This window comes from Micropterus salmoides, unplaced genomic scaffold (genome assembly GCF_014851395.1).
Source record: "Micropterus salmoides isolate LMB-PRFRI ecotype aquatic unplaced genomic scaffold, ASM1485139v1 Ms_hic_scaffold_9, whole genome shotgun sequence".
Taxonomy (NCBI): domain Eukaryota; kingdom Metazoa; phylum Chordata; class Actinopteri; order Centrarchiformes; family Centrarchidae; genus Micropterus; species Micropterus salmoides.
The window spans coordinates 22,092,006-22,110,564 of NW_024044681.1; the positions used below are offsets into that span (position 1 = coordinate 22,092,006).

At 42.5% G+C, this 18,559-nt stretch overlaps 1 protein-coding gene across 2 annotated transcripts; it reads left to right on the forward strand.

Moving 5' to 3' along the window:
- Positions 1–690: 690 nt before the first annotated feature.
- On the forward strand, positions 691–12,913 carry LOC119895413 (UDP-glucuronosyltransferase 2C1-like). Of its 2 annotated transcripts, XM_038708532.1 has the most exons (4): positions 691–837; positions 1,788–2,086; positions 8,592–9,293; positions 10,125–12,913. In XM_038708532.1, the coding sequence occupies exons 2-4, from the start codon at positions 1,793–1,795 to the stop codon at positions 10,707–10,709; spliced, it is 1,581 nt and encodes a 526-aa protein (XP_038564460.1). In that variant the 5' UTR covers positions 691–837; positions 1,788–1,792; the 3' UTR covers positions 10,710–12,913. The 2 variants fall into 2 exon arrangements, with proteins under 2 accessions (XP_038564460.1, XP_038564461.1); XM_038708533.1 differs by lacking the exon at positions 691–837 and having other exon boundaries at positions 869–2,086.
- The last annotated feature ends 5,646 nt before the right edge of the window (positions 12,914–18,559 follow it).

Consider the following 18,559-nt stretch of genomic DNA (forward strand, 5'->3'; position numbering starts at 1 on the left):
TCCTCCATCATCAAACCACTAGATAAAAGTTGTCTTGGAAGAAACTGTCACTCCTCAGCTGACTTGCAAGCACTTTAAATCATACATGGAGAAAGCCTTTATTTTTTGTAAGCTGTTTTTTATTGGGACTTTAAACATTATCGCTGCGCAGAAGCATTATAGCAGACCGATACACAATCATGTACAGGTGTGAGGTCCTGTTCAGACAGAGAAACACAAGGTGAACTGTTTTCATCTTTTTTTCACCTCAAAACAATCTGTCCACTTAGCAGCACTGACGGCATTGCTATGAGGAGCGTTATTGAGGAGCTGTTTCTCCCGGGTGGACTTACTGTAAAATATTTAAGCCAGTGCAGAGCTTCATGCCATAAATGTCACAGTCAAATAGAAAAAGTATTCTCTTGGTGGACACTCTCAGTTAAATTCATCCTAAGTAGTGGTGGAAAGTGAGTACATTTACTTAAGTTGACGTACATGGACTTTAAATTAGTATTTCAATTTTACACTACTTTATACTTAACTTTGAGACTTGAAGTACATTTTCCTGATAATACCTACACACTTTTACTTGTAACATTTTCAATGCAGTAATTTTACTTTTGAGTATTTTTACAGTGTGATGTTGGCACATTTACCTAAAAGGATCTAAATACTCTTTATTATTTGTTTTGCAGAAGTCTCATGGCAGTGCAGTAGCTTCAGGTGACACAGGCCACATGTAACTCATTTACCTGTGAAAAGACTTACTGAGACTAGAGTCTGAACTCAAATAGAATCCTTTAGATGGACTTTCAGTCTGCCGACAAGTAGGATTACTGTTACCACTCTTGAGCACAGGTAAGTAAATTTCAGGAAGATTATGGCTGGTATCGTATTGTATTTTCTTATCAAGGTACAGGTTAAAATATAAAATAACCTTTAGATGCATGTTTTCTTCCAAAAATTTATTGTTAAGGACATTACTTCTGGATCATATCTTAAAGATGAAGAGGTCTTGGAGGGGTCAAATTATAAATTAAAGAATCAAAGGAAAAAAAGATATGCTGCACTGAAGACCAGGAAGAGTTTTGGTTCTGCAGATGGTCTTTATTCTTCAACCGGTGACAAGTCCATAAAATGCAGAACTGAACTGCACTGGCTAAAACCCAGCTTTTATACCCTTTCCCCACAAATGGCATTCTATGTTATCAAAAGTGACAATCTTGTCCTGTGAATTTACTATTTATGTTATTAGTTTCATGTGCTTTTACAGCTCTGTATAAGTCCTTTCACAGCATTGTACTTATGTTACTTTGCCTCACTCTTCTTCTTCTATTCTCCTTTGATCCTATCATCTGCTATTCTCATATTTTACTCCTCATCAGCATAGACTGCATCAGTCATTGCTTAGCTTGAACAATTAATCACCCCTCTTTAACCACTGTGAATAAATTCCTCTAAAATTGTTGTATTGGTAACAACATTACCTCTAATTTTTCCTCTGCTGAACCACTCCTGGTTGGCATCTCTCAGAGAGATACAGGTGAGGATGAAGGGGAAAAGGGATTTCCCTGGCCAGTAGGCTTCAGCTGGACCATAGCAAGTTACTGGCACACTTATGTTTCAATATAGTAAAGATTACATGACTACAAATAGCATGCAAATATATGCTTTCTAATCAAAGAAAATATACTAATTACTTATAACATGCAAAATATGATTTGATGAAACTGATTTGTGACACAGTTTGGGCTAAGTTTTCCTTCCTACAGTCAATCATGATATAATTTCTCTCTCTCACATTTTAGGAACCATGGCATTGCATCATGTGTGTGGAATACTTGTTTTCCTCAGTGTTTGTCTGATTTCTTTCACACCATCTTGCGATGGAGGAAATATTCTGGTGTATCCCTTAGATGGCAGCCACTGGGTCAATATGAAGATCCTGCTAGAAGAACTTCATGCCAGGGGACACAACATCACTGTGATCAGGTCATCCACCAGCTGGTACATCCCAGAAAAGTCTCCTCTCTACACATCCATTACCTTCACAACGACTGAAGGATTAGAGGATTTCTTTGAGGTGTACGTACAGAAGATTATGAGGGTAATAATAATAAAATAATAAACTTTATTTCTACTTCTATCTTTAGTGAGGATGTTACAAATTGCTTTAAGATGAATATGATTGAATAAATAGAAATACAAACAGTATAAATAAATCAAACATTTCCAAAATGGTGATCTGGGAGTAACCAGTAAGCCTCCATCTGTGGATCTCAGTTGCAGAGAGGGCACATACCAGGTCAATTAATCAGAAATGTATTTAGGAGCAAGACCATTACAAGGCCTTAAAAGTGAGCAATAACATTTCAAAATCAATTTGAAATCTAAGAGTGTAGGAAGGTAAGCACAGGGATGATGTGATCATGCCTCTTTGTTCCGGTAATGAGTTAAGCAGCAGTGTCTTGAACCAACTGGAGACAGTGGTGGGAGACCCGGCTGACACCTAGTGTAAGGTGCATTGCAATAATCAATCTAAGAATAGATAAAAGCATGTGCCACTTTCTGTAGTTAAGAAATTAATAAAATATCAAAGGAGGTACTTAAGTCTAAAATTACAGACAACTCTGTCAGCAAGTCTTTAGTAACCTTATCAAGGGTGTAGTATAGACCCTTAATAAGGTCTGCGCTGGGGCCTACCACAGGAACTGCCCTGCCAAGTTACAAGCATCAAGCCACACCCAATTTACCGCATGCTATTTACTTTCTTAAAGATCAAGTGGTATATATACACACTCATATGTGCATTTCCCCCTTTGCCATGGTTTCTGACACCACAGAAGCAGTAGAATATAAGGTATACGGTAAAATATAAAAAACACAGATTCAACAGAATGAATTTAATCTTATTTTCTTTGTGTCACATAGCCCAGATATGCTATGATGATTGCTGGGTAATATGTATATCGCTACCCAATCTAAAGTTTCTATTTGATCATGTGACAAGAAGACAAGACTCCAGAAACCGTGTGAAACGCAAAATCTGCAAGTAGACTAGCAGAGCACACGCACAAGTAGACTAGCAGAGCACACACGCAAGCTAGCAGTCATTTACACATAAATGTTTCAAGAAGAGACAGAACAGAAAAGAACAGGAGGAGAGGGTCGCAAAGCTCCCAAATAAGATTGTTTTGGATAACTGAGGACATTGTAATAATGTGTGTGCACCGTAGCTGGCCTGTTTTCAGGATGTGTTGTTTTGTTATGATTAGGCCACTTCTCTTTCTTATTCACCATAATGTCTTGCCTCTCTGTCAAAAAGGAATGTGGTTGCCGTGATTTGGGTGGTTATTGTACTGAAAATGCCCGAAGATGTCTGCGTCATTTCAGCACAGTGGACACCTCCTGCACTCAGCTGATTGTAGTGACTTTTCAAGATTTTGACAATGACAGCACTGGCAACTTTGTTTTTAATAATAATAATAATAATAAATTTTATTTATAATGCACTTTACATTTCAGGGAAATCTCAAAGTGCTACAACAACAAGGGGTTAAAAACAGTTCCAGAAAATAACAATCGCAATAAAACACCGTAACAAAAAATTTAAAACCATGACTGTTAAAAGGCCTTTTGAAATAAAAAAGTCTTTAGGCCCTTCTTAAAAACCTCCAGAGTTTGTGGGGCCCTTAGGGGCTCTGGGAGGGCATTCCAGAGCCGTGGGGCGACTGCCTGGAAGGCCCTGTCTCCCATGGTGGAGAGTTTAGTCCTTGGTTGGTGCAGGCAGTGGGTAGAGGTGGAGGAGCGGAGGTTTCTTAAGGTGGTGAGTGGGGTGAGGAGTTCACTGAGGTAGGCAGGGGCAGTTCCATGTATGCACTGGTGGGTAAGGAGACAGATTTTATATTGAATTCTGTATTGAATGGGCAGCCAGTGGAGGGATTTCAGGACTGGAGTGATATGGTCATATTTGCGCCTCCTCGTCAGGACCCGGGCAGCGCAGTTCTGAATATGCTGGAGCTTTTGCAGTCTCCTTTCTTCTGTACTTTGTAAATACAAAAGTCTAGGTGACACAGTCCGACTCTAAAATCCATCACATGATGGTACTTTAGACTGCTGCATCCAGGCACGTGCAACACAGCCGCAGCAGCAGCTTGTGTGTGTTGGAGAGCAATGCACACAAAGAGAGCTGTTGAAATTAATATGTCAATATAATATTAATATGTTAATATGGAAAGAAATTGATTTAAGGAGCTTTAAATTACTGCATCTAATCTTATTAGTTGCTTAATCCTGCAAACCGAGGAAACAAGGCACATAAATTTGCCAATATAGGGTTCCCTTCTACAATGAGTGTGTGTGTGCGTGTGCTTCGTAACAGTGTAGCCCAAGGGCCCATCATAACAGCTGGCACTTACGCCACTGAACCTTAATAAGTGTTCTCTCAGTACTATGAAGTCCTCTAAAAGCAGACTGGATATAGTTAAAAATGAATTCATCATAAAAGATATCAATTGAAATGAGATTACTTTCTTCACAACCGTACATAAAAAAAGATAATCTGGAGATTGGTTGCAATAAAGGCAAACTACTAGCCCACCTTACTGTGTACTCTCCTATAGTGCTGCAGTAAGATAAATGAGATGCTTACTTAGCCCAGCCAATGCAGCGTGACTGGAGTGAGCATTATCACCAATACAAACAGATAATTTCTCAAGTACCATGCATTCTCATTACAAATAATCACATCGTCACACAGCCGATGATCGGTGCATGACCGCCACGCCTCCTACCACACAACAAAATTTAGAAAGCTTATACATCACACAAACAAGGCTCACACACATCAAACATGGCAAGATATGTATTTATTATACGGATAACTTCCCAGATACTGGGTAAAACAGGCAGAATTAGAATGGGGAATAGGAATACAAGAGTAAGGCTGGATTTGAGACCTGATATTCTCCCTCCTATTTACATAATGTGCAGGAAATCTATTGGACTCAACATCAGGTTCAGGAAAAGAAGTGTAGGGACCATTAGAATAACTTTTAGAGTTGAGGTTGATTCTAGTTATAAGTTCAGAAAGAACATCTCGGGTTACGTATGTAACCCTTGTTCCCTGAGAAGGGGAACGAGACACTGCGTCGGTGACGAAACTATGGGAACGAGATACCCACTTAGGCCACCTGCCGCCAGCGTGCAACCTGAGGCATGTCTAAGAGGAGAGCGCACGGGTGCCGGGTGCCGAAGGAAGGTCCAGACTGTAGAACCGGATGAAAGTGTGAGGGGTGGCCCAGCCAGCTGCGTCACACAAATCCTGGAGCAACGCCCCTGCGAGGAGGGCCCTAGAAGCCGCCATGCCTCGAGTAGAGTGCGCCCTTACGGCCATAGGTGAAGGTAAACCGCGCACCTGATAGGCCAGGGAAATAGTCCGAACGATCCAGTTGCAGATGGTGTGTTTAGAAGCGGGGAGCCCAGCCTTGGGGGACCTGAAACACACTGGTCAACCTCTCGGGCATCCAGGGGAAGGAGAAGGCTTTTCTCCTGGATGCGCCCTTCTCTCATACTGGCGTGTTTGGCGAAGCAGTGGATACTGTCGTCAGCAGGTTTCAGCATGCTAAGACACAGGGAGAGGCGTTTAAGCAGTATCTCCCCTGCCGGTCAGGCTCCAGGACCGTGACGGCTCAGAAGAGGTGGTCTGCTTTCCAGAGCAGATGAAGTCTCCCGTCCTCCGCTGTCACATGAGGTGGGGGATGAAACGCCTGCAGCACCGTGGACCCTGCCAAACTGGACGGAACCTTAGGGACGTAGCCTGGATGAGGGTGCAGGATGGCCCTGACCCTCCCCGGGAAAAACTCCAGGCATCGAGGAGAAACCGAAAGTGCCTGGAGATCCCCACCCTCCTCAGAGAGGTGATAGCGAGGAGAAAGGCCATCGTAACGGTCAGGTGCTTGGCCTCGAAGGGGGCCTCAGCCAGTGCTTCGAGAGCCACTGCCAGGTCCCAAGTGGGAACCCTGGAACGAGTAATGGGTCTCATCCTCCGGGCTCCACGGAGGAAGCGCACGACCAGTGGAAGCCTCCCCAGGGGCCCATCACTCAGAGGGGTGTGGAACGCTGCAATGACAGCCACATACACCTTGAGCATGGACGGGGAGAGGCCCGCGGAGAAATGGTGCTGGAGGAACTCCAGTATCACATGCAGGTAACTGGGTCCACCGCCCGTTCTCTACACCAGGTGGCGAACACATTCCACTTCAGGCCGTACATCCTTCTCGTGGATGGGGCTCTAGAGCTGAGTAGTGTCTCGACCGCTCCTGCCGTTAGGCCCGCCTCCAGGAACTGCGCCCCCTCAGGGGCCAGACCCACAGCTGCCACAGGGCGGGGTGTGGTTGAAAGATCCGGCCCTCCGCCTGGGACAGCAGGTCTCTCCTCAGAGGGACATGCCAGGGCGGGCCCTCCAGGAGCGATATTAAATCCAAGAACCACACTTGTGCCAGCCAAAACGGGGCTAATAGTAGTAGACTTACGCCGTCCTGAAGGACCCCCTCCAACCCCCGGGAGCAGAGCGTCGAGGGGAATGGCACGACACAGTCTCGGCCGCGTCTGCACCATGGCATCCAGCCCTAGCGGGACTGGGGGTGAGAGGGAGAACCACAGGGGACAGTGCACCGTCTCTCGGGACGCAAATAAGTCCACGTCTATGGGGCCGAACCTTTCGCATAATAACTCCACCACCTCGGGGTGGAGTCTCCATTCCCCGGGCCTCAGCCCCTGTCTCGACAGCAGGTCTGCTCCCTGATTCTGGGTCCCAGGGACGTACATTGCTCTGAGGGACAGCAGTCTCTACTGGGACCACAGGAGGATCTGATGTGCCAGTTTGCATAACGCCAACATTTCCAGGCAATTTATATGCCAGGAGAAATGATGCTCCTGCCAGGAGCCTCTCACAAAGCGGCCGTCCATGACCGTGCCCCATCCCGTGAGTGAGGCGTCTGCCGAAATAATTGTTCGGCGACAGATCGCTCCCAACACGGGCCCTTGGGACAGGAACCAAGATTTCCTCCATACAGACAGGGAACGAAGGCATCTGCTCGTAACCCGTATCAGACGGAGCGGATGTCCCCTCGGGGAGAATCCCTTGGATTTTAGCCACCACTGCAGGGCTCTCATGTGCAGTAGTCCAGAAGGTATTATACTGGACGCTGCTGCCAGGAGACCCATCACCCTCTGAAAGTGTTTTACAGTGATGGCGCGGCCTAACTGCACTCTGGTCACTGAGGACAAAATGGACTCGACGCGTGCGGGAGACAGGTGGGCCCGCATCTTCGTTGAGTCCCACACCACCCCTAGGAACATAGTCCGCTGGGTGGGCGTCAGCACGCTCTTCTTCGTGTTGGGCCGCAGCCCCAAACGCTGAAGGTGGGCGAGGACGACATCTCGATGTCGAACTGCTAATTCCCTAGACTGGTCCAGGATGAACCAGTCGTCAATATAGTTTAAAATGCGGATGCCCTGGAGCCTCAGCGGGGCCAGGGCTGCATCCATGCATTTGGTGAACGTGCGGGGAGAGAGTGCTAGGCCGAACGGAGGAACCCGATATTGGTACGCTGCGCCCCCGAAGGCGAACCTCAGGAACTTCCTGTGAGAGGGACAGATGGAGATGTGGAAATAAGCGTCTTGCAGATGAAGCGAGGGTGAGAAAGGTAGCTAGCAAGCGTTTCCTCTACCCGCGGCATCGCTCCATAGCCGTGCTGTCTGATTCCCGTTACGTTGCCGTAGAACAGCCGAGGGGACGTAGACAGCCGTGCGGAGGAGGGTTTGTTCCAAGATCTGCACAACTTGTTGTGTAGAGGGGAGGAGGATTCCGCAGATGAGGACCGGGAAAAGGCCTCAGCCGTCCCGGCACCCTCGGAGATCTCACGCTGTGATCCCCAGGATCGGAGCCACCGCAATGCCTCAGCGACCGCGGGGCCTGTACCACGGGGGGAGCGCATCCGACCATCCTCCAGAAAGAGAGCCGCACGAGACCTCAGCACCCACAGGGTCAGGGCCTCGCAATGGCTGCAGGCAGCCCCCTCAAGAGCTGCCTGGGCGCGCGACGTCCCCAGGCAGGAAACGCACATTTCGTGGGTATCCCCCTCCGTGATGAAGCGCGGACAAGGGAAGACAGTCGTAAACGCTTGACGGACATGATCTCTGCTGCTTCACTTGACTTCAGGTATGCCTGCTGAATAGAAAGAAGCTAATGTGTCCTGTGTGCCGGCGTGCTTATATACTCCTCCAGTTACGCCGTCACATGCTGCCGTTCTAGCAACACCAATAGAATTGGAGTAGTTTCATTCATAATTCAGCCCTGCCACGCCGAGAGGCGTTCCCATAGTGTCGTCACCGACACAGTTCGAGTTCCCTTGAAGGGAAGTGCTTTCTGATAAATAAACATATGGTTTGTAAGGATATTATATATTATTTAGGACTTTTTCACCTTCAGTGGTTGTTCAGATTGTCTTGTCATTATGGATTATGTAATGAGTCCCACATGATTAATTTAGTCATTCTGATGAAGAAGATAATCACTTTTCACCACTCAATTTGTAACCATTTTTCAGGCGCAGAGAGAGGAGGCTTCAGCACTTACTTTCTTCAAACTCACCAAGGATTTCCTTTCTGCGATTTATAAGGGTCATTCATGGGCCCTTCAAGTCTTCAATGATGAAAAAATGATCAAAAGCTTCATGGATTCCCAATATGATCTTGTTCTCACTGACCCAGGCATAGCAGCAGGGGTTGTCTTAGCCAAGTATCTAAAACTGCCCATGGTGCTCAATGTTCGCTGGATCAACAGCGGAGAAGGCCACTTTGCGATAGCCCCCTCACCACTCTCTTACATCCCAGTGCCAGGGTCAGGCTTAACGGATAAAATGAATTTCATCCAGAGGATCAAGAACATTTTTTTCTACAGCATTGTAGTGTTCCAGCAGAAATTCATCGTGGGGCCAAGCTATGATGCCATCTGTGATAAATATATCAAGGGTGGATGTGACATCATTTCGCTACTTCAGGAGGCAGACATTTGGCTGTTCAGGTCAGATTTTGTGTTTGACTTCCCTCGGCCCACAATGCCGAATGTTATCTACGTAGGAGGGTTCCAGTGCAAACCAGCCCAACCTCTGCCAGCAGACCTGGAGGACTTTGTTCAGAGTGCTGGGCAGCACGGAGTCATCATCATGACTCTGGGCACTTGGGTTAAAGCTTTGCCAAAAGAGGTTGCAGTTGAAATTGCCAGCGTCTTTGCCAAGATGCCTCAGAAGGTAACACACACTGAGTGATTGTGAAATGTTTGATCCAAAGAAAGACATTCATGCAGTAATGAATCCATCATAAAAGCAATATTTTAAAATTTAAAGATATTGATAAAATACTACAACTGGACAAATCAGTCCTCCAAGTAATACATAAAAAAATAAATTGATTTGTAGCCCTGTGAGAGACTTGAAGCCTGCACAGGGAATCTTATGAGTGAGTTTTATTTTTGGTATTTCCTTCTGCTATTTCCTGTTGTCCCCATCCCCCGTCTCTTGCAGGTATTGTCCTTTCTCTGTGTGTCTGTTTATGTTGTGTTTCTGTTCCCCATCCTCATGTCTGTCCCCTGTCTGGCCCGGTGACAAATAAATTTAAATAAATAACAAAACAGACAAAGGAGTATATTAATACTCTCTTGTTAAAGTAAAATCTCTCTGGCACAATGTGGTATCCAGCTCCTTAAACTCTATACCAGGCTGCCAGGCAGGACAGGTTTTAAAAAAAAAGAAAAAAAAAAGAAAATAGATAGATTGATGACTTAAACACAGATTTACGGTGTAAATCAAAGACGCTGTGCAACACTTTACACTGCACTACACAATGTTCAAAAAGTTATTAAAAACTCCTTTTTAAACTTTGCAACACTACTGCACTAGTACACTGCTCAGCACTTGTATTGTGTTGTTGTTTTCAAGGTTCTTTTATTTAATTCATCATCTTGGAAAGTGCTCACTATATAAAATGTATTATTATTATTATCACTACTGTTATTACATAATGTACAACTGGTGTACAGATACACAGTTAATTCATAATGATTCTTTTCATTTTCTGATCAGGTGATATGGAGGCACATAGGGGAGCATCCCTATACTTTGGGCAACAACACCCTGATAGTGGACTGGATGCCACAGAAGGACCTCCTGGGCCACCCACAGACCAAAGTCTTTGTTGCTCATGGAGGAACCAATGGAGTCCAGGAGGCCATTTACCACGGGGTCCCTGTGCTTGGCATACCCTTGTTCTTTGACCAGTATGACAACCTTTTACGTCTGCAGGAGAGAGGAGCAGCAAAGATCATTCAGCTGGGTGACGTTAGTGGCCACAGTTTTGAGCAAGGTATTAATGAAGTGCTCCATCAAGAAAGCTACAGACAGAACATGCATAGACTGTCACGTTTGCACAGAGATCAGCCAATGGCACCCATGGATCAGGCCATCTACTGGGTGGAGTATGTGATGCGCCATAAAGGGGCTCCTCACCTCCGTACAGAGGCCTATAAGATGCCTTGGTATTCATACTACTGTTTTGATGTACTGCCACTTTTGCTGACTGCAGTGACTGTACTGCTGTTTTCTACTTTGGCTGTTTTTAGGTCCCTATGCTGCAGAGGTAAAAGAAAGTCCAAAACCAAGCAACACTGATTAAGTAATTTGTTTAAAAATACTCTGCCATGGGTTCTTTAAATCATTACATTTAGACAAAACCATGTTTATCTTTCCTGTTTCAAAATAAATTGTCAAATGGATCTGGACAGTTGTAAAATTCCCCAAAATCACTGGTGATATTTTTAGGTAAGGCTATAAGGGGAAACTTCCACTGTAACGGAGGGCAAATAATTCTTTAAAGGAGACCTATTATGCTTTTCCATACATGGAGCATCTACAGCTTGTTTCAGACAGAGGCTGAAATGAAGGCCTACATGAAAGGCCAGTAAAAGGTAGAAAATTAGTTTTTTGAACCATGAATCATGCAAAGATGGCACACAGGAGTTCAACAATATAGGACTGGAATATATATATAATATAAAGGGTCTCGTTTAAGTAATGAGCTTGTTTAGTTTTCAGTGGCCTCTAGTGGTGAGGTTTCATATTGCAACCACTACCTCTCCAAGCATGTCTTCATGTGCGTGCTCGAACTCATGAGCGAGCCAAAACAGACTGACACACCGAAGACAGCATTACATAAAATGTAACAGCAATATTTTTGTCTGCTTGATGTTCTTATTCATGCTCGTTGCATGATAAGAGAATACACAGTATGCATTTAGCTGACAGCTTTTTAATAATTATAACAATAATTGTTGTTATATAACAATAACAATTATCATATAATTCTGAATATGATAAATGAGATTGTTGCCACAGTTTAGTATAACAGTTAGACCACAGTAAGTAATGTTTATGTACTGAATGGGTCTTTCACTGTGGTGTTGTCTTGCTCTGTTGTGTTACATTATTGTATATTATGTGGGTCACATAAGTTACGGTATCTGCAAAATACGGTAAAGCGTCAATAAATCTAAAGTGAGCAGTACGAGGCAAACAACGACAGATCCATGCTAATCTAGCTGGCTGCCCCTGGCATGCATCACTATTGGTTTTAGAAACAAACAAGCATACCATTGCACTACTGTACAGTCGTACCACACATTCTGTATATACTGTAAATCATTCCCTAGACATAAACATTCCTACTGTACATACTGTATAATCCCACAACAGTAACATTTGCACTACTGTACATATTATAGTTATTCATACCATACTGCCATAACCTGTTCATAGCCTGTATATACCTGTAGCAATAGATATTCACGTATACATATGTTTATATTTATATATCATTCATACCTTGCACACAATATTCTATTTAATTACAGCTTAAGCACTTCTTGTTAGATGCTATCTGCATTTCGTTGCTTTGTACCAGTGCCATGCGCAATGACAATAACGTTGAATCTAATCTAATCTAGTCTAAAATTGTTCCACATTTGCTTTGTACTATTACATAATTTTTTAAACTATAGTATAGATAACATCAGCAACTGGTCACTGTTGCCCGGCATCTAACTTTAGACAACTAAAACACAAAACCAAATCATTATATATTTTACATGATACAATAATGTTAGCCTATCTGTCCACTAGCTACTACTTTCTGATGTTGACCGTGTTTTCGCCCCACATTGATCTGATTCTTGTTTTGCCCGACAGCTTCAGCCCAAAACATTTTTGTTTGTTTTTTATCCTTACATGGAGTTTGTGTTGAAGTCTGTGTTTTTTTGGTGTTAGTTGCGGTGTTGCTGTGTATACAGTTCAGAATCAGTATGCAAGAGGTTCGGGTGCGCACATGAACATAAACCAACCATACTGAGTTAATCTTTAAGAACACATTTATGTACATCTAACTGGATGCCACAGAGTTTGTTTTAATGGTTAACTTTGAGATCAGTTATGTCCTGCTTGTTATTCTTTGTGTTTATATCAATCCATGTAAATGACATTATCTTCTAAACTAAAATCACTGCCAGTGAAAAGAAAAACCTCAATACTGAGTATGGAAAATACTATATTTTAAGAAAATAGATTGTATTAAAATTATTTCCCTTTCCTGAACAGTCCAAAAACAGATTCTTTGAAACAATCATCTCTCTTTGTTAAGCATAAGCTCCATGTATAACAGGAGTGAGGTATTCTTGGTAAGTCCTAAAAGCTAAATTAAAGGTTCAGTTGGATCAGTTAGGAGGATCTATTGACAGAAATGCAATATTATATACGTAACTGTGTTTTCAGTGGTGTGTTGGTGGTCAAATGGTGTGTTTACATAATAAACCCTTTTGTTCTTATTACCTTAGAATTTGCCATTTCTATCTACATATTCCCTTTACACGGACGTCAGCATGTTGCACCGCCATGTTTATACAGTAGCCGAATGGGTTAACGGCACTACAGAGCGTGTTTCGTCACTACATATGAATACATACGAAGAACAACCACAACAAGTAAAAGTAGTAGTCGTAGTAGTAGTAGTAATAATCGACTGGGATATAGAAGTAAGAAAAGAAGAGAAATTTGGACAAATGGAGCCCCACAAGTTTTATTTAGCACAAGAGCCAACAAAGCGTGTTGGCCACCGTAGCTTCTCCTGCGTGCTTGGAAAGGGAGGGCTGAGTGGTGAGTGATGGTGCATTCATGTGCTGTCGGAATAATAACAATCTTTTTTTCCTCAACCTCTTGGAAACAGACACCTTCTAGGTAAAATAACATACCCAAAATGAATCAGGAATAACTCCTCAACCATTAGGCCTAGATGCCTATTCTCCTTTGATAGGTCAGGTTTAAATCAAGATGCAATAAAGGGAAATATGATATTTTCATCCTTGTCTGGTATAAAATCTATATTTTAATAGCAATATTACCATCAAAATCATCATTCTGTACATTATAATGCAACAGTATATCTTCTACTATACCTGGAACACAACATCTATTAAAAATATACCAGGCGAATGTCCATGTTTTGGCCATATTCTGTTTACATGTTCACTTTTATTGGTGTTTTCTTCAAAACACTATTTCTGTTCAATCAACCATGTTCCAAAGAACATAACTGTTCCAAAACATTGAAATATTGATAAAAACAGTGAATTTTCATTAGAATTTCAAAGAACTCCCTTGCTTTACAGGCCCACAACTTGAGAACAGTAAATAGGTTCTGTCTCATGTTTACCAACGAAGTCACACAGAACTCATATTTGAAAGAAAGGTCCACCATCGTTCAGCAAAGGGTGTTACACACCTTCAACAAGCCGGCGTTAGTGCTCACTCGGCATTGTAGGGTTTAACAACCCACTACCACTCCGTCCTCACTGGTTTCGGATGTCCAACGAAGGTTAAAATCAAGGGCAACTGGACTTGGTTGAAGATACTGGAAGACGTTTCGTCTCACATCCAAAGGACTTCTTCAGTTCTGACTGACTGGCAGGGAAACTCAGCTATTTAACCTCAGTGGGGTTGTTGGCCCGGGTCATCGATACCGCTGGTTCGTTAGTGTTCCTTCTTGCTGTGACGACAGTCGTTACAGTCGTTAAGACTACCCGTGGCCAAGACTGAACGACTATCGTTGGTATCTTCACCTGAGGCCAATAGGTTACGTTTTTTGAGTTTCCTGGGAAGTGATGAAAGGACAGCATTGTAAGTGGGGGATAAGTGGTGGCGTAGACCCCCTCCCCTGTTCAATGACGGCTTCTCAACCCTGGTGTAGATGGCTTCCTTGACACCTCTTTCAAACCATCCATCTTCTCTGTCTAAAATGTGCACCTGGTGGTCCTCAAACGAGTGTCCTCTGTCCTTCAGATGTAAGTAGACTGCAGAGTCTTGACCTGAGGAGTTGGCCCTTCTGTGTTGAGCCATGCGTTTGTGTAGTGGTTGTTTAGTCTCCCCAATATACAGGTCTGTGCATTCCTCACTGCATTGGACCGCATACACTAGATTGGTTTCGGATGGCACTCAATATGGCGGACCCTCCGCATGAGTTGGGTATATTGGAGGCAGCACAGCTGTTTTTCATCAGCTCATCCCAGAGTGTTTATCAACTGCCGGCCACCTGTTGCTCGTCGCTAGATTATTCTTTGCCAATACACGGTTGAGGTCTTCAGGCTAGTTTGTCTTCTCATAGTTTTTAGATTCTTGTTGTGCGCTTTCACTCACCTGTGTTCTCTTCTGCCCTCTCCAAATCATTCCCAAGAAACTGACCCTCTAGAAAAGTATCAGCTCCACTACCTCCGAGGATATTCTACCAGACAACCCGCTGCCACGGCCTGACCCCCTGCTTGTACCCACTCACTCAGTCCGGACTGAATTCTTGAGTTTTTTGAGAATAAAATCTGTAAACGTCTTCCCCCGCTACCGGAGTCTTTCTCTGCACTTGGGTCCACCTGTAACTACACATCACTTCCCACATTTTGTCATTACAATATGTAGGTTATGTTGTTTGTTTGTCAACTATGGTAAAAAGTATTTTGCTATTGTTATTGTTTATGATGTTGGAGAAAGAGGATTGTCTAAGGTAAAAACTAAAGTCTTTCTCCTACGTCTTGTCACGACCTTGGACTTGATTGAGTGTGGTGTTTTTCTGTTATTTTGTTAATGTCCATTCCTGTTTTACGCTTTGCCTCTGTGTTCTTGTTTCGATTTGGTTAGTTGATCATAGGTTCCTTGTTCTCTGTCTGGTTTCACATTTCCTTGTGTATTGTCAGTGGCTTTACTTCCTGTTTTATTTTGTAATCATTGGTGTTTGGTGTTCTTGTCTAGCTTTGTTTCCTGTCTGCCCTCTTTCCTAATGTGTCTCACCTGTGACTAATTGTCCTGCCTGCTTCTGTGTGTGTGTGTGTGGTTTGTGCCAGTGTATATTGTGTTCAGTCTTTGTTGTAGTCTAATGTTGAGTGTTCTGCCTCATGCCCTGTTTTCCACTGAATTTCCGGATTTTTCTTGGATTACTCTTCCTTAATTGGATTTACCCCCTGTGTTTGGATTACCTTTGCCTTTTGTTTGGACATTTCTGTTAGTGATTGTTTCTATTTTCTAGTGTCTGCATTTTGGGTCCATTCCTCAGTTTGTCTACCGTTGCACTCTGTCTACCTGATACACAGTACAATGCAACAATGACTGAACACAACTGAGGGCAATATATACTGTTGCACATGTCTCATCCCAAGTCGTGTGAAAACGCCTCTTGGAGCCACACTCAAAACCCAATAGGAAGTCAGCCATTTTGATTTGAACGTGGAATTTCAGCCATTTATGGCCTATTACACAGTCTGTACTTTAACAAACCACTCCTAGAGAATAAATCAGAGCGACTTCAAATTCTTGCTGTACATTCTTAAGGCATTAACGATGAAAAGTCGTACTATTTGTGAGTTTTTGTTGATGGGCGTGTACAATGGTGTGGACTCAAAGATTGATGACTCACCATGAAACAGGAAGTTGTTATAGCTTCACTGTACATGCTCACATCTGTACCAAACTTTATATGATTCACTTATTGTCATAGCACCACCTAGTGGCAACAGGAAATTAGCCATTTCTTTCAATCGTCGTTTGATTTACAAGGGTTTTTCACAGCATGGTCCACACTTCATTTTAGGCACACAACACATAATTAGCGAGTGTTCTTATTAATTCAAAGTGATATAGTTCTGAAGATTTGTTATCTGAATACTTCTTTATTTGAATAAGTCTATAAATTAAATTTTAATCACTTTAGCTTTTGTAAGCAGTTTATATATTTGTTATATATAACAGTGTGTAATGATTTTTTGTTAGTTTGATTAGATTAATTAGATAAAATTATGGCAAGTGGGTTTATTATTGAATGTAATAGGTTTTTAAATGTGTTGAAAAGTTACTTTTGCAACTGCAATAATGGCTTCACTAAATACAAATGTGTACTGTTCCCGTTACGTATTATATACAGCTTGTATGTTAACGTAAGTAAATACCCAGCCAAACTCAATTTTCACGAGCCAGGAAGCGAGCGCGTTGCTCCTTTATTGACTTTGTTCTTCCTGTTTGACAGGTGAAAACTTAAGAGTGAAACTGAAATAATAAATAAACAAAAGGCAGAAAATACTTATAATGTCTCTTTGATAACAAACAAACAATAAAGTTGCTGTATGACTACAAAACAACTGGCCAATAAGAGCTAACATTAGCCATCAACCAAATTACATGCAAATAATGTGTTACCGTTAGCATCTAGCCTAACTTTATCACAAATTAGCATCTCTGTCACACTAGAATAAATTCCTGTTAATTCTGTGCATTTACAACTAACATTGTACACAGAAAGTAAACCTAGGTCACTTATACATGTCAAATAATGTAACAGCCAAAACACTTACAGCCATTGCTTTTGGGGGACAAAGAAAAGCGAAAACACAGGAGAAACCTTCACCACGTACACATCCATGCCTGCAACTTTCAATTGGGGTTTCCTAATCCAGCCTGCAAGGCATGTCTCTTGCAGTAACAAAATAAAGGTTCATCTTTCAAAATAAAAGTTCATACAAACCAGTTTTACTGATTATAAATCAGAAGGCAGAACAAAATGTGTTTGGTTTTGGTGTAGTTAATGTTTATATCAGTTTACTTAAATAATTGCTAGCCTTAAAATTAAAAATTAAAGAAATTCAAGTAGCTGTCACTTACGTTTACTTTATATTTAACAATTTTTATTGAATTTCAATTAAACCATGTAGCTTTTTCTACAGCACATATTGGACCAAATGTATACAAACGCATTATGGCTGTATTTTACAGATATTGACCAATATGAAAGATACCCCCTGACTGTTAAACTGACAAAGGGACACGAACCAGCGATTAGCATTTCCCTGCTAACCCTATCAAAACTGCCCCCCACACACACACGTAACCATGGCAACTATACTGGGTCTGTGTTTCATTACCCCATCAAAGGGATACTCCTGGTCTCACCCGCTTGTGACATAACCCAGGAAGCCGAACTTTACATAAACAAAGACTGCAGTCTCCAAAGACTCAAAGCATTTAATTAAGTTTAATTAAATCTTTTAGTTACTTGATTACGTTTGCCTCTATTTGAGTAGTTATGTTACCATGTTGTTGCTATCTGTTGCTGATATTAGTGCTGAAAAGAATCTAAATAAGTTACTTTTGCAGTGTTTTGTATTTTCAGCAAGACACTCCCTCATCTAATGTGTAATCAATGCTTGTTCATAATACTTTCCTACAAAATTCCTTTAGAAATGATGATAAAGAAATGTCTTACTATACTCTTAATCGCCAACTTGAATTTAAGGCTGAATAACTAAATTCCCCAGTTCCTAAGGAGAGATGGTCTTGGATTAATCTAAGCTTTCCTCATGTAACCTGAGCTCCCCCAAGTGGACGAAATAAGTATTACCATTGTTGGAAATGCCGTTAAATGTATAAATATCCTGACCAATAATGTGACAATTGTTTCCTGTTACCAAATGCTTAACTTAGAACGGTACAACCGTTTGACCATTGAGGTTCGTTTGTGGAATATATTTGATTATAATACGCGCAAATAGATTTCTTTTCTTTTAGACATTAAGTTTAGAAAGGCAGTCCCTCTGGAAACCTGAAACGCCCTCTGGGGAACCATGGCCCAGGCAACAAAAGAGTGACACGCGACGTTGTTCGCTCTCTCTCTCGGCTCTCTGCTCTTCTCCTCCCCTTGTGCCCTGGCCTTCCGGTCTGCTCTCTGGATACTTCGGCATACGTCCGGCGTGCCTCGCCAGGCAACGCCTAAGAGTCCTACCAGCGCAACAGGCCTTTGTTCGCTTGAAGCTACACACGCGAAGTGCCGCAACATCGATCTGCCCCTCGGTTTGTTTTATTTTCTTTCTTTCTTTTGTTTTGTTAAAGTTATCAGTCCGTTAAGTTACACCGGACTAATTCAGGAACGACCAAGTTCCATTTTT